Below are 24,514 nucleotides of genomic sequence, written 5' to 3' on the forward strand. Positions count from 1 at the left end.
ATTTTGATGGAGAGGTGGGGTCAGATCGGGAGCAGATCAGTGGTTAGATGGAGAGGGGCGGAAGCACAAGGTGAGCCGGGTGGACCTGCCAGTCTGGAGTGGTTTCAACTGGAGGATGTGCTCTAGTACCAGCTTGGCTCAAGGCTGGTGCCTACACAACAGGTGGAGCAGCCAAGCCCCAAACAAAGGGGCACCATCTTTGGGCCTGAACCTCTTCAGCTCCCCACCAGCGGGGCGAATGAGTGGACGGCTTGGGGGCGCTCTCAGGCCTGTGCCTCAGTACCCCCACCTGTGGGCCTGCCTGCTGGGGAGCAGCAAGTTCAGAGAGGACGATGGAACCAGGGGTCCCCAGAGTCCCCAGCCCCGGTCAGAGGTGAGACAGCATGGGATGGCAGAGCAGGACACCTTGCTCGGAGACCACGCTTAGGGCACCAGAAAACAGGGGCAGCAAGGAGATGAGAAAAAATGTCTGGAAAGAATGTGAAATTTTATAGATGTATATTTTCCCAGCTTTATTGAAGTATAATTGACAAATAAAAATCGTATGGATTTAAAGTACACAACGTGATGATTTGACATGTGCACACTATGAAGTGATTACCACGGTCAAGTTAATTAACACATTCATCACCTCATGCAGTTACCGTGTGTGTGTGTGTGTGTGTGTGTGTGTGTGTGGTGAGAACAATTAAGATCATCCTACCAAACTTCAAATACACAATACAGTGTCACCAGCTACAGCCACCTGCTGCACATTAGAATCCCCAGGACTTGCTCATCTTAAAATTGAAAGTTTGTACCCTTTGACCAACGTCTGCTCATGTCCCTCCTCCCCGGCCCCTGGCAACCATTACTACTCTCTTTTTCTCCTTTCTGCATCTACGGGTTGCACTTAGATCCCACAGGTAAGTGGGAGCATCCGTGTTTGTCTTTCCGTGTCTGCCTCGTTTCCCTTCACACAATAGCATCCAGGTCCATCCGTGTTGCCACGAATGGCCTGATTTCCTCCTTCATGGCTGAATAATATTTCATTTGTGTGTGTGTATATATACTATACACACGATATATACACTATATACAACTGTACCTATACGTGATGTTTTCTTTATCCACTCATTCGTCAGTGGACACTTGGGTTGATTCTATATCTTGGCTAATGTAATGAACATACCGGTACAGCTATCTCTTTGAGATACTGATTTTGTTTCCTTTGGACATGTTCCCAGCAGTGGGATTGCTGAATCATATGGTAGTTCTATTTTTAATTTTTTGAGGAACCTCCATATTGTTTTTCATATTGGCTATACCAATTTACATTCCCACGAACATTGTACAAGGGTTCCCTTTCCTCCACACCCTGGGCAACACTTGTTTTCTCTTGTAATTTTTTTTTTTTTTTTTTTTTTTTTGAGACAGAGTCTCACTTTGTTGCCCGGGTTAGAGTGCCGTGGCATCAGCCTAGCTCACAGCAACCTCAAACTCCTAGGCTCAAGCAATCCTCCTGCCTCAGCCTCCCGAGTAGCTGGGACTACAGGCATGCACCACCAAGCCCGGCTAATTTTTCTATATACATATTTTAGCTGTCCATATAATTTCTTTCTATTTTTAGTAGAGATGGGGTCTCGCTCTTGCTCAGGCTGATCTTAAACTCCTGACCTCGAGCGATCCTCCCGCCTCAGCCTCCCAGAGTGCTAGGATTACAAGCATGAGCCACCACGCCCCGCCTTCTCTTGTGTTTTTGATAACAGCCACCCTAACAGGTGTGAGATGATATCTCATTGTGGTTTTGATTTGCATTTCCCTGATGACTGTGATGTTGAGCACCTTTTCATATACCTGTTGGCTATTTGTGTGTCTTCTTTGGAAAATTTGCTATTCGGGTCTTTTTGCCCATTTTTAAATCAGGTTACTTGTTTTTTTGCGGTTGGGTTGTATGAGTTCCTCATGTATTTTGGAGATTAACTCCTGATCAGATACATGGTTTGCAAATATTTTTTCCCATACCATAGGCTGCCTTTTCATTTTGTGGATTCTTTGCTATGCAGAAAATTTCTGGTTTGATGCAGTCCCACTTGTTTATTTTTGCTTTTGTTTGCCTATACTTTTGGAGTCATATCCAAAAAAATTATTCCCAATTGTTCTCAAGACCAATATAAAGGAGCTTTTCACCTGAGTTTTCTTCTAGGACTTTTACAGTTTTAGGTGTTACCTTTGAGTCTTTATAAATAAACAAACAAATAAATAAACATTTAAAGCATTGAAATTTTCATCATGAGCAAAATGAAAACTCTAGTGGACTTTCTTACACCCAGTGCATGTTCATGACTGTGTATTTATAATTAGACATACGGGGACATCAAATTCTTTCCGGGTCTGCGGCCTCTCAGGATCTGGGTCCTTCCTCTGGGCCTCCTGCCTGGGGCCGGGGCTAGCACAGAAAGCCCAGACAGCCGGGCCTGCATTCTCAGAAGCCCTCCCTTCTCCTTTCATTTGCATCTCATTAGCACCACCTCGAGCTGGTGGCAGCTCTGCCGGGAGCACTGGGACATTGGAGAAGGGTGTGGCGATGAGCCCTTTCTCCCCCTCCCCGCGCTCTCCCTGCCACTGTCGCCCCGCCCCACGTGCCAGCTGCCGGGAGGGCTCAGGCGGACTCCGGGTGTGCCCAGCTCTCCACCCCCAGCCCCCAGCCCCCAAGGCTCCAGCCGCACGTTCCCATGGCAACGGGGTGATGGCGCGGGTCGCGGTGCCTGCTGAGGAGCAACGCGGCCACCCAGCTCCCCGCCCCACCGCCCCGGCTGGATTGGTGACAGGCAGGGCCTCAATCTCCCAAGATGATCAGCGATAATTGGTTTATGGAAATAGCCGAGGGGAGAAAGCAGCTCCCCGCTAGAAACCAGCCTCCCTGCCAAGCCCGCTCCTGCCACCTGTCCTTCCCTCACCGCGGAAATGGGGTTGGGGGAGGGAAGGGCCGGGGAGCTGGGCTGGTGCAAATGGGCTTTGGAGGCGAGCGTTTCACCTGTTGGTCTCCTGCAGGGCATCTGTCCCCCTTTCACTGTGTGTGTGTGTTGCGGGTGGGGGACTGTTGTCATAGGGACCAGGTGTTTGCCTCAGTGACTCCTGGGCCCCTAAGTCTGTGCTCAGGTCTGTGTTGGACGCATTGCTGGGGAAATGGAGGAGACCTGCCTGGATCCGTGCTCAGGCAGCCCCGGTTTGGGGCCAGAAGAGGAGCACATAAACCATAATTTACATAAAGTGTTTCCGACCAGTGACCAGTGTTGCCACCGCTGTGGGCTCCAGAGGCAGGAGGGCTCAACTCTGGTGGCTGCTTGGAAGGAGGCATCATGAGCAAGGCCGAGAAAGGGGGTTCAGCAGGTGCTGGGGAGAGGGCTGGGGCAGGCGCTCCCCTGAAGGACGAGGGGGAAACAGACTGTTGGCGGGAAGTGGGTGATGCTAGCATTGCTGGAGGAAAGGAAGTGTAGAGCGGCTTGGGGGAAATCGTGGTGGCTCCCAGTGTCTACAGAGGGGATTTAAGGGACGACAAGCTCCTTGGAGGGGGCTATAGGATGGTGCTTTCCAATAAAGACTGAGCAAATGTCCGGTCTGCCTGGACACGGAAGGTTGGCTGCAGGAGACTGTGTTGCCCAGGCTCACCGGGTGGGCATCGGACGGGGCATGGCAGGCCTGGGGACCAGGCTGAGAGGTGTGTACCCCAACAGCAGCTGGCTGGTGGGGGTATGTGGGTGCACTGAAGGACCAGAACGTGGGAAGCCCCAATGATGGAAATGACTGGGGGAGGGGTGGGAGCCACAGGGGAGGGAAGCTGTGAGGCCCCTACCCCAGGGCTGCACATGGGTGGGCGGGGCACCCAGAGGCAGGAGAGGCAGGCCCCAAGCCTCCCTTTCCTCTGCCCATCACCCGTCACCTCAACTGAGCCGACTGAGCCAGGCCCAGGCCTCTGCATCCAAGGGCCCGTCCCCCTGGGGTTGAGTTGCGGCCAAGCCCTGCCCAGTTGGTGTGGGATCAAGGGGTGGCTCTCTGGACCCTTTGCCACCCTTCTGTCCCCAGCTCTGGTGAGCAGCTTCCCATGCAGCAGGGGGGATGCCAGGCCTCCCATCTGTAGAGCCTACACCCCTGTGTGAGTCACACTTGGCACTTCCCCTCTGGGTATCACGGTCCCAGTCCTTGACCTTTGTGTACTGATATACCAATGGCCATCGTCTGGTTTCCACTCACAGCCCCCGCACACCCCCTGCCCCCACTCTCACCCAGCTACTTACACCACCACAAAGGGCCACGGATTGGAGCCATCCTTGCAGGTGGGTAGATTGGTGGCCCCGTGGAGAGTGATCATGATGCTCTCCTTATTAGGGGGAGACAGGTGGCTGATCTGAGACTCCACGCTCTGGGAGGTGTCCAGGGGCTCCTCTGGGATATCACCATGCTGTGGGGAGAGCCTGGGTTGAGAGGCCCCTTCCAGTGTGGCACCTCCCTGTACTGCCACCCTATAACCTCTAGCCCCCCCATGGCTCCCCTCCAAGTGCCTGTCTCCCTCGGTCAGCCTTCCACCCACTCTGGAAGGCAGTCGCCTTGCCCCATTTTCTCCCTCTCTGTTCCCCACCCCGCACCTCTCTCAGTGCCTCTCCGCCCCTCCCCTAGTCCTGGATCCTTCCTGTCCTGCAGAATGAGAGAGGCCACCTCATCTCTCAAGCCCAGTCCTACCTCTAAGCCTTTGCTTTTGAAGGTTCCCTTGCCTGTAATTCCTAAATCTCACACCCCTCACCCAACCCGTTAGCAGATGGTGTCAGCTCCACCTTCAAAGGACATCTAGACTCCGACCCCTTCTCACCATCCCCACTTCAAACACTGGGGCCCACACTGTCCTCATGATTGCTTCCTCTGTTTCCTTTCTGGCTCTCCCTCTACCCCATCCCATGTCACACAGCCACCAGAGTGATCCTTTACAAATTCAAATGGGACCAACTCTCTCCTCTGCTCAGAATCCTGCAGTAGCTCCCCGTTTCTCTCAGAGCCTTACACTGGCCGGGAAACTGACCTCATCATCTGTCCCGAGGCTCACTCCATCCAGCCACATAGGCCTCCTAGCTGTTTCTCACCTCGGCCAACTGCTCCCTGCCTCCCAGCCTTTGCCCTGGCTGTCCCCTCTGCCTGGACAGTCATCCCTGTGGCTTGCTCCCTCCCTCACTTCCTGGTGACTAATTAGTTAGGAGGTGAGAACCCCCCAGAAGGCAGAAGTGCCAGCCCTACAGAGACCCCTCCCCTCCCCCCCCCAATGAGGAGGTCACCCCCACCCCCAGGACCCAGCAGGGCCTGTCACCATCTGTGAAGGTGTTGATGAGAGCTGCAGCTCCCCATCTCCTGTATTCTGCTGCCAGGCAAGAATGGGGGAGGGGAGAAAACGGCTGCCAGCAGGAGGGGCAGCATCCTCAGCCCCCTGCATCCCCTCCCCCATGGGTTGGACAGCCTCTTCCCAGGACCAGCCTCGCTGCCCACCCCTAGCCCACCCAAGCCCGGCAGCTTTGCCCCCTGGCTTCGGTGGTGTAGCAGCGAGACTAGCAGCCCAGGAGCAAGGACTAGGTTTCAGTCCAGCTCCGTCTCCAAGTTTGTGCCACCCATCCGAGCCTCAGTTTTCCCATCTGGCCAGTGGGAATGTCGGGAGCGGTTTCTGATGCCTTTCCAGTGCTCAGTGTGCCTGAAGTTCCTGCAGTGAGGCTGGGAGAGGTGAGTAATGTCCCTCCCGGTACTCGCTTGATCCCCCTGTCGCTGTGAGGGCACAGGGCTTGTCATGAGCTCTCTAGGGCCAGAGAAGTGAGGGGCTAGAAGCAGGACCGCTGTCCAGGGGTTCTCACTGATTCCCTGGCAGCCCTGGAGCCCCGCTAGGCGTCTGCAGACCAGGCCAGGAGTTGTACCCTCCTTCTACACCTTCTCTGGGCCTCCCCTTGGGGACAGCCGTCTGGGAAATAAAGCTTGCAAAGGGTTTGGCAAGTACTGCTCATGCTTCAGCTCTGGGCGTGAGGCCAGCTGCCAGGCTGGCGCCTCCTGGCGAGGCCTGCAGGCATGTGCCCACCGGGCAGGCCGGCCCAGGGCCAGGGAGTCCTGGGGCCAAGGTGAGGCCTGGAGCAGGGATCATGGGCCAGGGCCACCGGCCTTCTGCCTTCCCCTCCTTCCTTCCCAAGTCTGGATGGAAATCTGGGGAGCTGCAGGCTTCCTCAGAGATGTCCTGCCTCAACGTCCCCATCCCTGCCCCGGCCTGCACTAGAGGATGTGTGAGGGAGTAGGGGATGCACGTGCTGGGTTGCATGAGGGGTTCGAACTGTGGGTGATGGTGAAATCCCCCTAATTCTCAGGTCCCACGAACTCACCTATTGGGGTGTGACAAGCCCTAGAGGGACTTCCCTCCCCTGAGTGTCCCCTCTCGGCCTCTGAGGCTTACTCTCGGTTAGCCCACGCAGTGCTGCTAGGGTGCAGACCTCAGTAGGCAGCTTTGCCAGGCAGGGGCTTGGCCAGCTTCCCTGCCACCCAGGGCCACACAGCAGGGGGTGGCAGGCTGGGGTGTGAGCACTGAAGCCGGCCTGGTGCCAGAGTGTGGCACTGTCTGCTTCTCCACGGGGCCTGGTGTCGAGCCAGCTCGGGAGCGGCTAATCCCAGTGCCTTACCCATCTGCACGGGCCAGCAGCCTTGCCCTCGGTAGGCAGATGGCCCAGGGGCCCTGGGACTGCCCATCACCTGGGGCGTTTTTGGATGTGTGTAGTGGGGGGAGGGAGAGGGGTGGGAGTGGGAGGATAGGACCGGCAGGGAAGGAGTTAATAGCTCACTCAATTTGGCTCCCATGGGTGGGGGTGGGGGGCTTACATTGGCTCTGGTGGGGAGAGGGATGGAAGGAGCCCGACCCTTCCACCCCCACACCCTTCTCCCTCCTCCCGGCCCACTCCTCCTCCCGGCCCACTCCTCCTCCCGGCCCACTCCTCCACCCCCAGCAGTCTGGGAGGCCAGGGGAGCTAAGAAGCCCAGTTTTGCCCCGAGAAGGGCCTGCATCTGAGAGCCTCAGAGCTGGGGAGGCTGTGCTAGAGGCTGGGAGGCCTTGAGTTAGAAATGGGCCCTCATGCTCCTTCTAGTTTCGGCATCTAAACTCGCCTGGGAGTTACGGTGGCTAGGGGAGGCTTTTCTACAGGTGAGGAAACACACTTGGAGAGACTAAACTTCTCACCCGAAAGCCCGAAAGCACACAGCTTAGCTAGCGGGGCCAGAGCCGGGGCTGGAGCCAGGGTCTCTCTGACTCCACGACCTCGCGGTCCCTGCTCTGCTCCAACCATACTCCTCTGGATGTGGGGTCCTTCTCTGGGCCTCGATGTACCCCCTTGGACTCATAACCTGAGTATTCATTTGTAGCAGCAAGAGAGTTGTATTTGGAGGAGAGAGACTTTCCAGAAGATGACACAGAAGTCAGAAAGAATAAAGAAAAGGACTGATAGATTTGATTACATTTTAAAAAATATATCTCCTACGTCAACTTCTATAACGGTCCAAGATTCACCATTGTACAAAGGAAAGACAAATGGGAGAAGATATTTGCAATAAATATAAAAGTATTAATATCCCTATTACACAGAGAGTACTGAAATCTATAAACATCACCCCAATAAAAAAGATGTAAACTGGGCATCACAAAAGAAGAAACACGAATATATAATACTATAAATACGTATGAACATCCTTACGGGGGATTCTACCCAGCTATTGAAAATGCTTCCGAAAGCTATGAATCAAGCACAACTCTGGCTGCTCCTCAGGGCTCCCGTGCACACTCCCTGCATCCCTGAGTCCAGCTTGCTGGGGCAGGGGGAATCGGCTGGCAGCTTACGGCCCAGGCCAGCCTGGTGCCTGGTCCTGAGGGTGTGGCATTCTAGAAAGAGGGTTAATAAGGAGGGTGGAGTCCGGGGAGGGGCTGGCTGTGGGCATAGGACACCAGGAACCAGAGACATCAAAATCAAGGGCAGTGACATGGAACCCACACTGGGGCCTGGGAACCCCCAGCTATTTGGCTTATTTGACCTAAGAGTGTAACTGCCAAAAGGGTGTTCCCAGTTAGCAAGTACCTGTGTGCCTTCTGCCAGCCCTGTGGGTGACACAGTCGAGGGCACAGGCTCAGCCCTGCCAGTTAGTGGCCAGTAAGGGGAACATTGAACTGTTTGCATGTCATCTACTGAGACTCTAGTCCTCTCCTGGCAGGGCTCCGCAGCTTGGCCACAGCTTTCTTTTTTCTTTTTTGAGACAGGGTCTCATTCTGTTACCCATCATCATAGCTCATTGCAGCCTTGAATTCCCAAGCTCCAGCAATCCTCCTGCCTCAGCCTCCTGAGTAGCCGGGACTCCAGGTGAGCACCGCCACACCCAGCTAATTAAAAAAAAATTTTTTTTTTTTTTTTTTTAGAGACAGGGTCTTACTGTGTTGTCCAGGCTGGTCTCAAACTCCTGAGCCCAAGCAATCCTCTCACTTTGGCCTCCCAAAGTGCTGAGATTACAGGCATGACCCACCATGCCCGGCTAGCCACAGCTTTTTATTAAGCACCTGGTATATGCCAGGCATTGGGGATACAGCAGAGAACAGAACATACAAACAGGATGCATCTGCATCCTGGAGCAGGGGGCATGGGCCCGGGAAGGTCAAGGCCAGGGCTGGGAGATCATGGGGGCAGTGGGGCATTGGGGCGTCAGGGCTGCCAGGTAGCAGCCTGGGAATCCCCTGGGAGATCTCCAAGCGGGGATGATGAGCCATCTCAGTGGGCTCTCTGAGCCTGCGTGCCCGCAGCAACAGAGAGCAGAAACTGAGGGCAGTCAGAGCCAACCACACCTGCAAGCCCACTGCACTTCTGCTCCCACGTGGCCCGAGAGTACAGGGTGTCTAACCTGGGGGAGCCACAGAGACCACCTCACTCCCCACTTCACAGCTGCAAGAACTGAAGCCCAGAGGAAGGAAGCTTTTGTTACGATTTCAGAGCAAACAAAACAAGAGACTTGGAAGAAGGGATGAGTTCACCCAGGTATGTGGCTCATGCCCCTAGCCTCACCTTTTTCTTTTTCCGTCCCATCATCTTGGGGGGCAGGAGTGTTTGGCCTTGTTTAACAATCTTGGGGACCAGTACCAGGAATTGGTGGGTGATCAGGCATCAGTCCTACCCAGACAGCTGGCCTGGGCACCTTGGAGTCTTTGGGGGTGGTGAACAGTATGAAGGTCAGTGTGGTCTCAGGGGTACCACACACCAGCTCTGGGGCCTGGATGGGGGGGCAGGCAGGTGGGGGGAGGGGCCTGGATCTTCCTCAGCAGCAAGACGTTCTGTGCGTGGAGGTGCCTTGGGGGGGTTGGGCCATGGCCCGGGCAGGGATCAGCAGCCGGGCAATTGACTCCTGGCACCCCCAGGAAGGTGAAGAGAGGGGTGGGCCTCTCTCTGCCCAGACCTGGCAAACAAGTGAGCTTTCCCACCTAGCTGGGTCACCTGGGCAACGCTGTGTGACGTCACAGGGCAGGACTGAAGTCACACAGGCCCAAGAAATAGCTGGAGGCTCATGGCTTCTGGCTGGAATCTGCAGCCATCCTGTTTGGGTACCTCCAGTTTTCCATTTGTTTGATAATAGTAAACACAGACTTCAAGAGGACAGTTTCTTCTTGAGGGTGGGTGGGAAGATGGGAAAACATAAGTAGATTTGTTATTGGTAACATTCTGGTTTTTAGATTGGGTGGGCAGTTAATGGGAGTCCACTCTATTTTGAAAATAAATTATAATTAAACAACTAAAGAGGGCCATATATGGGCCAATGATGATACTAGAGTATGAACCAAAGATTATGATGAATCCGGTTCCGAGCTCCACAGGAAACTATTATGAGGATAACAAATCTTTTTACGGAGCACTTCCTGCAACCAGGCGTGGTTCTAAGTGCTTGCCATGGGGCACGATGGCAGAATGACCTATGGCACGTCCTTGGCCTGGGGTGGGGGCTGCCCCATGGAGAGGGGAGGTCTGAGCTGGGCCTTGCAGGACAATCAGGCATCCTGGGCTGGAAAAGAAGGGATCTGGGTGCTGGCTGGAGTGTTTGGGAGGCCTGGTGGCCTTCCTCACTATTCAGCCAGCTGTTTTAGGCCCTGCATTGGGGATTCTTTTCATCTTCTTTGGCCTGGGGCCCAAGAGCAGGACCACCCTGGTAGCCTCTTGCCTCCCCCTCCACCCTACTCCAGGGAGAGAGGCAGGGAAGACGTGGTTCTCCCCAGTTTAGAGACAGAAAAACTGAGCTTCCGCCTTTGATTAGGACTGAAAAGACCAGCCAAGGTCACCCGGATGGTTGGGGCTGGAAGCCAGGAATGCCACTCCTCGTTTTCTCCCCCTCCGGGCCTGCGCAGGGTGGCACCCTGGGGCTCTGGGGCTGGGGCCTGCCCTGACCAGGAACGGGCTGGCTGGGAGCACTGCGCTTTATGTCCCTGCTGGGCCAGCACTGTCACGACACGACACGCGTGTATGTCGGGAGAGGGTCTCAGCAGCTGGCTCCCTAGTCTGCCTAGGGTGCCTCTCCCCCTTCTCAGGCCTGCTTGGTCCAGGAGGCTGGAGGGGGGCATGGCTGCATCTCCTGCAGCAGGGCCTGGAGGGGCAAGCGGGGTGCTTAGGAAGCACACCTAAGGGGGCACTCGCTCCCGGGGCTGTGTGGGTGCTCCCCTCCTGCACAAGTGCCTCTTTACGTTTTGTGCTCCAGCCACCAAGCTTGCCTCACTGCGGTCCCGGTCCCGCCCTGCTAGGCTGTCGCCCAGCTGCCCTACCTAGCATCTGAGCCTTCTGCCCCTGCAGCCCCACCCCTGTGGTCTTCCTGCCCGGGAAGAAGATAATGCAATTGGACACTGGTTCCAGGCCGTCTGGCTCCAGAGCGAGAGCCGGCTCTGCGCACTCAGCAGACACGGGAAGGAGGGCCCTCCCACCACCTCACTTGTGTATCTCCCTGGACCAAGGGCCCCTGGGACGCTGGCTCCTGTACCTACCATAACCTCCTCCCCAGAACTGCTTCCTCCTGGCCGGTGAGAAGGCCTTACAACAGCATGGGCCCAGCTGCTCTGCCTGCTCTTCCCTTTTCCCCTGTAAGGGGGGCTCCACCTCCCCAGCCCAAGGAAATGCGTCTGCTCCCTAGATGTCCAGAGGAAACTTCTGCTCCCCTGCCCAGGGGCCGGCCTCAAGCTTTGATGATTCAGGGAGATTCCAGTGTGAGGGGAAGCAGACAATGATTAATCTCACAGCTAATAGGTAACCCTGCACCCCCTGCCCGGCAATGAGAGAGCACTTGGAGCCGCGTCATTAGGCAGGACCAGGGTTAAACACAGCCACTGGGGAGCCCACAGCCCCGGGAGGGGCAAGCCCTGTGGCTGGGTCTGAGGCTGGCTCTTACGGAGGGAGGGGTCCTGCTGCCCTAGCTTTGCACCGGCCTTGCTGGGCAGGAAGAAGAGTCTGGGCGGACATATGCGGTTCAGAGTCAGCCATGCCCTTGTGCCATGTCCAGGGCCTGCGTTCTGAGGGGGCAGCCCTTTGGCACTAACAACCCATGCAGCAAGTCCCAGGGAAGTGTGTCTCTCCCCAGAGCCAGCAAACGTAACCTTCCCTTCTTCCTTGGCCCTGTCCCACCCCCATTTCTCTCTCCCCCACCCATCACTCTCTCTCATTTCTTTTGGGCAGCTGAGATGGATGAGGTGGGAAATGTAGGCAGTGTGATTTCTGCAGCAAATGGCAGCTCATAGCTGTGTGATCTTGGGCAAAATGTTAACCCCCTCTGAGCTTTAGTTCCCTTCCTTATCCAGTGGGGCCTCAGGGTTGCTCTGAGGACTAAGGAGACAGCGCAGGGAAAGCACTGGACGCTGACGGTTAAGTGCCCCAGACATGCTCGCTCTTTCCCTGCTAACCAGCCTTGGACTTGGCAAGTTCTCCCCAGCACAGCTCCGGCTGCAGTGACTCAAGCCTAAACCCATCCCGGCACCTTAAGGGGTAGGATGTGAAGGAGCCTCCAGGGGCCCGGTTGGAGCCATGATTTAAGCATAGGCAAAGCCAGCCCCTCACATCTCTGCAGAAACTTCCAAGGCTGAGCCTCACAGCCGATGTGAGGTCAGCGCAGCCCCTGCAGCGCCTGGCCAGGCAGGCTGTGGGTTCACGGCCATAGTCAGAGGCTGAGATCCTCTCAGAGACTTCCATCCTTTAGCCAGCAAGTGAGCACCTGCTGTATACACTGCTGGGGCTGAGGGCGAGTGGTGGTTGGAGCACAAAGACCTGCTAAACGAACGGCCAGTTGACAACTGTCCAAATAAAAAGCGAGGGAGAGGCAGGAACGTGCCCAGGTCCCAGCCCCCTGCCTCGTGCTTATCAAATATCGGGAGCGAACGCACAGTGCTGGAGGTGACAGCCATCGCAGAGCGGTACAGACACCGCAGGCGTTGCTACGGACAAAGAGGACTGCGTCGTCCAGAACAGGAGATGAGAGGGTCTCCTGGATGGAGGGTCTTGAGCAGGACCCCGAGGATAAACTGGATTTAGGTAGGAAAGGAGGGGACACTTTTGGTGAGGGGGCTGCCTGGAGAAAGGTGTGGCCACAGGAATGGGCCTGGAAGCGGAAACAGAGCAGAATGGCAGGAGAGGGAGTGGGGGCTGGGATATCTGGGTGGGTGTGTGGGGTCAAGCAGTGGTGGAGACGGGCAGACTTTTAACTATCGGCGTCCAGTGCTTTCCCTGCACTGTCTCCTTCAGTCCTCAGAGCAACCCTGATGCCCCACTGGATAAGGAGGGGAACTAAAGCTCAGAGAGGGTTAACATTTTGCCCAAGATCACACAGCTATGAGCTGCCATTTGCTGCAAAATCACACTGCCTACATTTCCCACCTCATCCAACTCAGCCGCCCAAAAGACATGGAGAGAGAGTGATGGGGGGAGGAATGGGGGTGGGACAGGGCTGAGGGGGAAGGGAAGGCCACGCTCGCTGGCTCTGGGAGAGACACACTTCCTTGGGACTGCCACCCTGCCTGGCAGCTCCCTCCATACCACAGCTGCCCCTCTGGGTCAAGGCCACCATTCCCTCCTCTTCCCCTTCCCAAACTGGGAGCAGTGAAGGGTCCTCAGAGTTCCCAGCCCCCAGGGCACTGCACTCTCCCTCTTGTTTCTCCTAAACCCCACCCTCAACGTTGCGAATAGTGCCTTTATTAAACTCCCCTCACGTCCACAAATTTGAGCGCCTTCTTTCTCTTGGCAGGACCCTGACTGACGCACCTGATATACGAGCCCCTCTCTGTGAGCCTGAGCTCTCGCCTGATGTCCTGTATCACTGCCATCATTGTCACCACCAGCACCTTCACACCCCGCCCTCGATGTTTAGTGAGCACTTACTACATGCCAGGTGCTGTGCTAAGCGTTCACTGCACCGTCTCATCTGACCCTCACATTCCTGCCCCTGGGAGTGACTGCTGTTAGTCCCTTCTACGATAAGAGCACAGACGGTCTGAGGAAAGGATTTGCCCAAGGTGGGCAGGGCTGGGATTTGGCAGGGCTGGGATTTGAATCCAGTCCTGCTGGCTCTAGTCTGTGACCAGCCACCAAACCGTGCTGCCTCTTCCTTTCGTCCCAGGGAAAGGAGTCACGCCTTTCCTTCCTTCTCTCCCGAGACTGGGGCAGCATGAAGAAGTTCAAGTCAAAAACACCTGGCCTTTTGAATGAGGCCAGACAGATGGCTCTGTGACAGTGCAGCCCATGGGCACTGGTGGCCAGGGAGAGTGAGGGGGCACACCCTGGGGGCGCAGGGCCAGGCCCCTGTCAGCAAGGGCAGAAGCAGGGAGAGTCAGGAGGATGCCACTTCTATCCAGCACAAACGGGCTGGGGGGTTGTTTGTCCCCCAAAGGCTGGTGTGGTCACGACACTCTGGGCCATGGCTCACATCGCTAGGGCTAGCTTGCTCCCAGTTCCAACTGAGCCCCTGGGGTGCAGGCTGAGTGTTGGGGCCTGCTGGCCACGTGGGCCAGGGTGGATCCTGGAGGCCCTGGGGGCTGCTCTTCTGCTTTCTCCTGCTTCCTTACTGCACAGAGGTGACCTTTATCAGCTCGGTGAATGGCCACTGGGCCAAATCCATGTGCAGCCATGTTTTGTTACAGAGCAGACTCTGTGATAGTCCTGACCCTGCCTTGCTGCACCTGTTCTGTGGGTTCCGGTCCCCTGGGACAGCCTGGTCTAGCACCACCAAGTAGGCAAAAGAGATTTGGGCAGCAAAGAGCATGACAGCCTGGAATCCAACAGGCCTGGCTTTAACTCTGGGCCTGCCGGGCACTGCAGCGAGGATTTGGGCAAAGCCACCTGATCTTGGAGCCTCAAATTCCTGATCTGCAGAGCAGACCTGCAAGCAGGCTCCTCGCAGAGTCGCGGCAAGGATTAGACAAGAGGACGGATGTCTGGCACACGGCAGGTGGCCCTTAAGGCCCCGAAGTGAGCCTTCCCTCACGCTCACACCAGCTTGTGCCAGCATGGAGCCCCCGTGGCCCTGGCTCTGACAATAGGAGGCCGGGGGCGGTTGGTGGAGTGTGGTGGTCTCACTGCTGCGTAACACGGCTCCCATTTGCTTCGCGGACGCGTCCATTGATTGCTGCACTGAAGGGTTCCTCTCAGCCTTTGGTAACCAGAGCTCCCATTTGGGGCAGCCGGGGTCCCACCGTCATGTCATAAATCACTTTGCTAAAGATGCAACCTGCCTTTTGGGCATTTTTCTTTTGAGAAATCAATAACTCGTTAACAAGGCCCTGAATAAAGGGGTAGGCACTGAAGCCTTCCGCCACCCCTTCCAGGAGGCGGGCAGAGCGGTACCCAGCCAAGGCTGGCGGGGGGGGAGGGTGTCCACTCAGAGGGCAGAGGCCTGGGGGGAACTAGGCTCAACCACTTTCCAGCAAATCTGGGTCCCCTGACCCCACTTTTCCAACCCCGAGAATCTGACCAAGTCCCTCCCTTGCTTCCGTGAACACTTCCTGAGGCCCCATGGCTCCCAGAGATGCCTGCAGGCCTCATGGTCTGCTCACCCGGGCCCTCGATCCCAGCCCAGGGCCCCTGCCTTACACCCTGCTCCAGCCTCACGGCACGCCTGTGTCCCCTGAGCGGGCGGTGGTCTCTCCAACATCATGCCTTCACATGTGCTGCATACACTGCTCCGTAGGCCCAGGTTGTCCTTCCCCAGCCACCCTGAATAATTCACGGTGCTTCTTCAAGACACAACTCTCCCCTGGAACCTTCCCTCCCTGCCTCCACCCCCACCCCAGGGACAGCAGACCCACAGCCCGTGGGCCTCTACCCTGACTCATGACCCACTATTGACTTTTCTGGGACAGGGTCTGTCTGCCCTGAGGGCAGGGACTGTGCCTGGTGGTTGTCGTGTCCCCGGGCCCCAGCATGTTGCCTGGCACAGAGCTGGTCCCAGGCAGGTGCTTGGTGAGTGAGTGAGGGAGTTGTGTGGTGCCTTCCTGCTCCCTGCTACTCCAGCCGGGGACAGTGACGTCTGTTCCCCAAAACATTCCTCCTCCAGAGTCCAGGCCCTTCGTGCCTTCTCCCCCTGCTAGGGCGTGACTATCTGGCATGTGTGAACCTCATAATAATAGCTAACGATGAGTGAGCGCTTAAGATGTGCCAGGCACCGTTCCATGCGTTTTACACGTGTGCACTCAGTCCTCACAGCTACATACGAGGTTAAGTACTACCGTGGTCCCCATTTTAAAGATGAGAAAACTGAGGCAGAACCAGGAGCAGAAGAGACCAGCTTTAGACCCACGCTGTCTGGCTGCAGAACCTGTGTTCTTAATCTCAGTGTTCTCCTTATTAGGTGCCGGTGGGGAGTCTGGGGTTGGGGCTGACCCTGAGCACCACACTGCACCCAGGGCCTCAGGGCCGGCTCTGCAATGGGATCTGGTTACAGGAAACTGCCTATTCAGGCCCAGCCGGGCTGGGATCCCTCCGTCTCAGATTCCCTGCTCAGCTCCGGCCACCCTTCACCCACACCGCCTGCCGTCTCTACCACGGAGCAGAGCCTCTGGCCCTAATCTCATTTGAGGCCATGAAATCGCATTTGCAGCATATTAATGCAGCGTGGAGCTGGCCCGGCCCCTGCCTGTCTCCTGGCAGAGAGGAGTCCGGAAAGCAATCTCACGGGGAGGCGTCTCTAGGAACGCCACCGACAAAAAGCAATTATGCTTTCAGAGGAAGATTAAAATAATGTCTACACCCTCCCCTCCTGTGCTCACTCAAGGGCAAACTTCCTGCTGGAGTGAGAGGAGAGGGGTGGCGGGGGCCCATGGCCTGGCCCCTCACCTGCCCCCACTCTCACTACCTTCCCAGAGAGCCTCAAGCTCCCCAAAGAAGCCACACTCCCCCAAGCCTGGGGGTCTTTGCCCAAGCTGTTCGTCTGCCCAGAAGTGGCCCTCCAACCCCTGCCTACCTAGCAAGCTGCCATTCACCGGGCATCACGATCATGGCTAATGTTTTATGAACACTTGCTATATTCTCCAAATTTGCTACTTATTCCATTCAACAGTCCTGCTGGGGGAGGGTCATCCCCATTTTATAGATGGGGGAAGGAGGCACCGACAGGTGAAGTCCCACCGCTGGAGGGGGCAGAGCAGGATTTAAACTAGAACTTGTTAACTGCTTTCCCTGCTGCATTCCTGTCTTAACCCGAGTACTTCCACCCCTCCTCTGCGCCTTCAGCCTCCCCAAGGTGGGCCCAGCTGCTCCCCTTCTGTGCCCACTGGCTGCAGGGGTGTCCCTGTGGGGAGCTCTGGGAGGCCAGGCCTGGCACAGAATCGGGGCTCAGCAAACGTTTCTTGCACAGGAGAATCGCTAACCCCTCCCCAGAGAGGTAACGTGTTTGGAGCGGGTACGTGTGGCCCACTCCTGCCTCCAAGGCTGAATCAGGGTGCCTTCCAGGCTGCCTATGTTCCAGAAACCTTTGGAATCCCATCTCCTGCAAGAAGGCCTCCTGGACTGCAGTGAGGGTAGCATGTTTTTTAATCACTCGCAACCACCTTGCAAAGTAGGCATCATTATCCCTCTCATACAAATAAGAAAACAGAGGGTCAGAGAAGTAAAATGACTTGCTCAGGAACACCTGCTACGAGGCAAAGTGGGAATCTGAATTCAAGCCTGAGTTCCAAAGTTTGTCGACCGAATCTCCTTGGCTGCAACTAACTCACTGTCGCTCCTCAGATAGGGTAGGAAAGGGTTTAATTCTGGGCTGGGGATATTTGTAGAACACTTTTTCCCAAGTGTCATCAGCCATCTACAGTGGGCCAGGGGTTTGCCCTGGGACTCAGCCATTGACAGTCCCAACCCCAGCCCCAAGCCCAGCCCCAAGCCCAGCCCCAGCCTTGCTCCCAAAACACCCAGTGCGGTGAGCACTCTTCGCTGGGGTCAGCTTAATACCAAGTAACCTGGCTTGGCTAGACTTCATGTGACATGGGGCCACCAGGAAGAAATCTGCTCCCCCAAGTTGCTTCCCCACGATCCTGTCACCGTGCCCAGAAGCCCGGCATTAGTGCTGTATTCAGATGGGCTAAGAACAGCTTGCAGAGTGTGGGGCTCCCTGGGGAAGGGCGGTGCCAGTCATGTCCCCTGTGTGCCGACTGCTGGATCAGAAAGACCAGAGCGTACAGCGGAGACCCGGGCTCCAGCAGATTTGCTGTCGACCGTCCGGGGCCAGTCATCCACCTCCTCTCAGGGATCAGTTTCCCGCTCCAGAAAACGGACTCTATCGAGCCTACCCCGCCCACCTCCCAAGACCAGTGTGATGCCCCTGTGGGCTTTGCAGGCTGCCGAGTGTGCTACGACCTCTGCCTTTGCCAACCTGGCCCACAGCAGCCTCAGCTAAAGAGGGGGTAGCTGAGAGCTCGGGGGCTGCCAAGATGAAGCTGGCAGCCTGTCCTCTCGGCACCCCCTGCAGCTCCCCCGTCCCACAAACCTCCTCCTCTCTCCACTCCTGCTTTCCCCCCCTTGCTTGTCCCTCGCACCCTCCACGTTCTGGCTTCCACATCTTGCTCACACTGTCCTCTGCACTTGAAACCCCCTCCCGCTGATCTCCGTTGGCATCCCACCCCGCCTTCCAGGCAGGGATCAGCGCTCTCCCTGACATTTGTAGATTTTAAGCACCAGGCGGTTTCCCACCCCTTCCTCACCTGAGCCTCATAACTCCCCTGTCGGGAGGTACCACTCTGCCCAATATACAGATGAGGAATTTGGGGCCCAGGGGGTAAGAGACTCTCTCCGTGCAACTGGGAAATGAGATTCTAAACCAAAGTCTTCCGACTGTCGACTGCTGACTGCCGGCCAGAGCTGTTTCCCTCCAGCAGGCTGAGTGCTTCATGGCCACCCAGCTTGTGCCCGCCACTTCCTCCACAGTCAGCTTGCAAAGTCAAGTTCCCCGACTCCTCCTGCTTCCTCTCCCTGCCCAGCCTGGCAGCTCCCAGAGGGCTGGGCACACAGCAACCTAGTGTACTGCTTAGGAAACTGAATGAATGATAGCCACTCTAGGCTGGGGGAGGTCAGACCACTGGCGCCCAAGGCGAGCCATCAGGTCCAGACGGAGGAAGGACTTCCCACCCGCCATCTTCCATCTGTCGGGGAGGGCTGGTCCCTGCTGGCCCCAGGACTCCTCAGAACCAGCCCTGGGACCCCGACAGGCCACCATCCCTGGGCCTTCCTGCCCTGCCCCCTGCTTTTTGGCTTATATTAACACATTGACTGCCACACTAGAAAAAAATTTTTTTTCCTTGGGACCATGGTGTTTTATTATGAAAATAGAATAAAAACTTTGAAAACGAAAGGATCCTTTCTAATTTAATGGGAAATTTGTGTTTTTTTTCTATTGTTTTCTGTGTGTGAGTTACATGCAACTTGAAAAATAGTTCTTGCAGCTCCCAAGGTGAAGAGACGTGTGAGTTACATATGCTTCACAAGGCCGCGGGCTCAAAACTGTGTGAATTAAATACAACTCACACGGCAGTTAATGTGTGAAAAGATGGGGTTTTACTCTCACCGCATACCTCGCACAGGCTGTGTGCCCAAGCCTCTTTCTCACCTGGTGGAGGCTGCCCTTGGGGGGGTCTGTACAGCGATGAAGGGTCCCAAGGTGGTGGGGGTCTGTCGGGTGACGCGTGCTGGCAGGTGTGCTCCTCCCTGTGAACACGTCTTTGCGATGTGTGCTCTGTGTCCGTGTGTGTGCATGCATGTGTGTTCCCGTGTGTCTGCGTGTCCATGAGGGCAGCTGTGCTCAGGATGGGGGCACGCCCCCTTCCCCCCTCCAGGGCTGTAAGGACCAGAAACGGCCACCATAACTGGGACCTCTTGCACCTCGTCCCCACTTCTTTCACCGCAAAGGTCATTTCTGGAGATGAGAAGGCCACCACATGTCCCCGCCCTTGAGCCCATCAGCCGCTCATCTCATTGGGGCTGGGCCTCGGCTGGCTGGAAGGACAACAGAGACAGACACCCCCTTCCCCCCATCTCCCCCCACACCACGCACATATCACACACACACACACACACACACACACACAAGCCTCCGGGAGGTGTGAGTCAGCGGCAGCCCCTGGCTGGGGTGGGGGAAGGCAGAGCTGGGGGAGGGCAGCAGGGCCATCTGGTGTGTTCGGTTACAACAATCTGCTAATGGAGCCTCTTCCCAGACTAGCACCCAGGCTGGGCCAGCCTTCTCCCCACTGCAACCTGGTATCTGGGCCCAGAGACAGGGAGACTCACAAGTTCCTAACACCCTTCCCCTGAGAGACCGGCTGGGCGAGAAGGAGCAGCCCGATTCTCCAGGTGCAGAAACTGAGGCTCAGACGCAGCCTCCTTGCCCAACACAGACATCCCAACTCACTGCTGGAACAGCGAGAATTTACCAAGCACTTCCTGCAGGGCAGGGCTAACTGTACACTAGCTCATTTAATCTTCCCAGCAACAAAGGACACAGGAATTTCTCTTCCCCATTTCATAGATGCAGAAGTAGAGGCGAAGGGACGTTATAAAACCTGCGCAAGGTCAAATAGCTTCTAAATAAATGCCAGAGCCCAGCCCGCCTCTCATCCTGAACTGGCTGAATCCCAATTCTCTCCATACTCCACCCGCTGAGTTCCAGGCATCTATGTCAATAGGTCTCCAAAGGCACATACGGATGACTTGGAAGTCAGGCAGGGTGGGAGTGGAGGGATAGGCTTGGGCAAGGACATAAGCATGGGACTCCCCAGATGTGTTTCTTTGGGTACCATCCATGATGCCCAGGGCCTGGTGGGCAGAAAGCGTTTCAGTGCACTCCACGGAGGACGAGGATGAGGAGCCAGCGGGGGCCCTGCAGGGCAACTGTGGTGCATTTAGCCCCGTCCTCTCTTCCTGACAGGGTGGGGGAGGGGCGCCCTCCACCCCACCCTCCCCAGGGCCAGCACCTGCCTGCCGCACCTCTGCTCTCCTCCATTGTGACGGTCTGCGCCCCTCCCTGCGTGGGTGACAGCGCTCTCTCAGAGAACGGAGAACGCCTTGACAGTGCCTTTGTTCTCTGGAATAAAAGAAAACTGAGCTACAAAGGGAAACCTCAGGTAGCTTTTAACGGGGCTCAGCTGCCCGGGGCAGAGTGTGTTTAAGCTGGAGGCAGTTGTCACAGGAGCAGAAGGGGGAGCCACCCAGTCCCCCTCCCACCCCTCCTGCCCTCTATTTGGGGAGGGGAGCCCCATGATTGCGTTTACTCGAGGAAAAGTCTCTTCCAAATAGTGGCAAAGGAGGAAATCAATGAACATTGATAGAGAAATGTACAGCAGCCGTCTGCAGAGCGAGAGTGTGTGCATGTGTGTGCGTGCATGTGTGTGCGTGCATGCACGGTAGGCACAGCCTCAGCAGAAGCATGCTGCCTGGACGGACCCACTCAGGGCCCCGGCCTGGAGGGTGGGGGCTGGGAGTCAATCCCTGGCACGTGCCTGTGGAGGGGGCGCTGGTGGCTGGGGGAGGGGTGGCGGCGAGTCTCTAACTGGAGTTAAGAGAGAGATTAATATATTCAATCCGCTCCAGGGTAATTGAGGGAACAATTGCAGTGTTTTTCTAAAGCCCATAAAACTGCCTCATTTGCAAGGAGGAGCTGACCTGCCTCCAGTCCTCCGTATTTGATGGAGCGCAGGAAAGGAGGAGGAGGGGCGACGCTGGGGTCCCAGCGCTAAGGGACTGGGACATCAGCCCGGGAGGGGTCTGGCGGTCCTGGTCTAAGCTGTTCTCAGCATCCCCATCTCCTACCACATTATCGGTAGCAGCCCAAGCGTTGCCTTCCAGATCCTCTGTTTCTCCACCTGTAAAATGGGCCGGTGACATCCCCCTCCCCCAGGAGAGTGGGCGGAGCAGCAGAGGGGGAGCTTCCCAGGACAGGGGAAGCCAGCCGACCTCAGGGTCTGGCACTGAGCTGAAGGGGCATGGACAAAGAGAGCCCCGCTCCCCCAGCCAGGCCAGCCCTCCCTCACGTATCCCCCCAAGATGAAATGGGCAGTAAAGAGTAAAGTTAATGAAATCCACATTGCGTGCCTTTCCCGCTTGAACCACTCCAGTCTCCAGGGCAATAGAAACAGCATACGCAATAGCCAGCAATAAAAGGCGTAATGAATTTAAAAGCAGGGCGAGGGCGGGGGAGTGAGGACTCAGAGCCTGGGCCCAAGGGCAGGAGGATGCCTGGGGCTGGGAGAGTGAGGGCCCAGAGCTCCAGCCAGAACCGGGACCAGAGACACACGGGGAGGGGGAGGGGCAGAGTGAGAGGGACGTGGAGACAGGGGTTAGGGAAGGGGCAGAGGGGATGCTGGGCAAGCCACTAAGAGCAGCTCCGCGGCCCACTGCTCTCCTTCCCCCCCTACTTCTCCTTAATGAAAGCCCCCAGCCTGTTGGAGCCAAATCCACAGTCAGAATCCACAGGCCTGGAGCCAGGTGCTCAGCATTTGGTGATTGCTTTATTAGCTTTTTCTTCTCTTTTTTTTCCCCCTTCAGGGCAAGAAAAAAAAAAGGTGTTTTAAACGGAAGGAATAGAGAAAAAAAAAAAAAAAAACCTTGAAAGCATCATTTAAAAAGCTCCTGGGAAACGGAACAATTTCCATGAAACAAAACTGTGATTGTTGGAAGAGGTAAGTGCTGGGGGAGGGGGCCCACCATGTTCCTCCCCCTCCTCTCCCTCCTCCCGCTCCTCCTCCTCCTCCAGGCTCCACCTGGAGCCCAGAGCTCTGAGCCAAGCTGGAGGGGCCTCCAGCCCCTCTAGTGAGGGAGCCCCCGGGATGACTCCCAGAGCTGCAAGTAATGAATTTTTAAATTTATGTTTCCAGAAATTTTATCCCTGGGAATTTCCAGCCCAAAGTTTCCCTCTGCCTGTGGGAGGTCGTCACCGTTAAATCTTCAGGGATCTCTTGGAGAGGGGGTGAGGTGTCTGCAGGGCTGGAGGGTCCTGGCCTAGGCCCAGAGCTGTTGTGGCCTCCCCTGCCCTCCCCAATCCCTCCAGGAGGCATCAGGTGCCCTTAAAAGAGTCCAGCCTTTCATCCAGACTTTGGGCCACCCCTTCCTGCTTTCCTCACCCTCAGGGACCCACTCTGCCCAGCACTGGACAGGCCACTCTCATTCTGGTCTGCCGAGCTCCCCCTTACCCTGGAGGGAGAAGGGGCTTGGGGTGCTGGGGTGGTATAGCCATATGGTCTCAAACCTGCCGGGAGGCGACAGGAGGCGGTGTCGGGGTAGGATGAGTCTGGTGAAGCTCTACCTGGAAAGGAAGCACGCTGTGCCTGGGAAAGGGCGCCGCCCACCGCCGGTTACCCTCCATACAGGACACTCCCTCTGCAGCCCTTGCCTGCACACTCCAGTGTCCCCATTCATGGGCTGGGGGCCCAGGGAGTGACTCTATCCTGGAGGCTGCAACTGTACGTGCTGGAAACATTCATGGGGACAGTCCCTTCCACATGCCTCTCCACACGCACCCCGAGGAGGAAGCTGGAGGGCTGGAGAAGGGAAGGTGTCCACTGTCTACAATAACATTAGCTCAGGAGGTTTGATTGTTCCAGTCCCTGGGTCTCCAGGACTCAGGAAATGCTGTGAGCAGCACTAGCACGGCCATTTAAGGCTGTGTCACGGTGGCCATGGCCAAGAAGCAAGGTGATTAAGATTTGAAGTTGGCCACAGGGCAGTTGGCTCTGAGCCCTGACTGGTCTCACACTGAGCCCTGCCCCCGCTCCCTCCTCATTCTTGAGCCTCTGGATACACTCCCAACCCACCCCTACCCCTGCGGCCCCACCGCCCCCACCTCCACCATTGTCAATTCTGGTTACCAAAAAGGAGACCCGCCCTCCACATATTGGAGAACAACTTGTGAGCCTGCAGTAAAATTCTAAATTGCATAGATTCAGTTATTGAAATGCCAGGTGCAGACAGGACCAAGAATAACTTAGAAGGCAGGAAATCAATGCTGGGGAGGCTTCCTGGAGGAAGTGGCCTTGAACCTAGACATTTGTGTCTGGAACCCAGAAATCCATTCCTGGCCTTGAACTGAATATTGCTCCCCGAGGGCCTGGTCTTGCTGCTGTCCTTCCGGCTGTGTCTTTGAGCCTCCAAGTGGCAGCACGGAAAGGCGCCCGCCTTCCTTAGGCCACACGGGAGGACTGAGTTCCCCGAGGGAAGAAGCAGCAGAAGCAGAGCAGTGTGTTCTTTGCAGGCCCCTCCATTGTCTGCTCCCTGCACTTCCGCCCTGTTGTCAGGGCCGTGATTGCTGACCCGCCAGGAGGGAAGCGATTTTCCTCTCCCTTGAAAGTCATTTTCTTGTCTTGCTAGAAGCAGACATCTGACACTTTAAGAGGGAGCATGGCGGGGAGATGATGGCTTTAAATAACAGGAATTAGAGCTGCTGAGGACATCTCGTCAATCCCCCTCCCCCCAGCAGCCCTGCCCCTGCTCACCCCCATTTAGAACTGCAGCCTGAAGAGCACGGTCCACACGGCCTGTGGCTCTGGCAGCCAGGGCATGCTGGGACCTGGAGAGCAGGGGACAGCTTCTCCTGAGCCCTTAGCCTCCCGCATGCCAGTCCCAGGATAAACTGTAGGGCAGAGAGGCCAGGACCCAGGCTCTGAAGTCAGGGAGCTTGCAGTCTGAGGGAACAGAATGTCACCTAGGAACCCAGGTGACATCTATCTCATTGTACAAGCTCAGCACCCAGCACAGAGCTGGGCGTGCAGAAGGTGGTCAGAGGTACGTGTTGATCCACTGATGAATGAATGAATGAACAGGGGCCACAGTGGGCCATGTTAACAGGCTAAGCGACCTGGGCAAGAGAAGCCGGTCCCTGGGTCCCTGGTCATCCTTCTGGTTCTGCTGGCACATGCTGCCCCGTTGCTCAGCCCGAAGCACAGCTCGGATGCTGTCTCTCCCACACAAACCCCTCCAGCACTTCCCCATCGCCTCCTGAATCAAAC

At 56.4% G+C, this 24,514-nt stretch overlaps 1 protein-coding gene across 1 annotated transcript in view; it reads right to left on the reverse strand.

Moving 5' to 3' along the window:
* CCDC33 (coiled-coil domain containing 33) overlaps positions 1-24,514 on the reverse strand; it is a 102,345-nt gene that overhangs the window by 75,354 nt on the left and 2,477 nt on the right. The window contains exon 3 of the mRNA XM_069491883.1: positions 4,278-4,430. Within this exon, the coding sequence (XP_069347984.1) occupies positions 4,278-4,430 (153 nt within the window). The remainder of the gene's footprint in view (positions 1-4,277; positions 4,431-24,514) is intronic.

Source organism: Eulemur rufifrons, chromosome 2, assembly GCF_041146395.1.
Source record: "Eulemur rufifrons isolate Redbay chromosome 2, OSU_ERuf_1, whole genome shotgun sequence".
In the NCBI taxonomy this organism is placed as follows: Eukaryota; Metazoa; Chordata; class Mammalia; order Primates; family Lemuridae; genus Eulemur; species Eulemur rufifrons.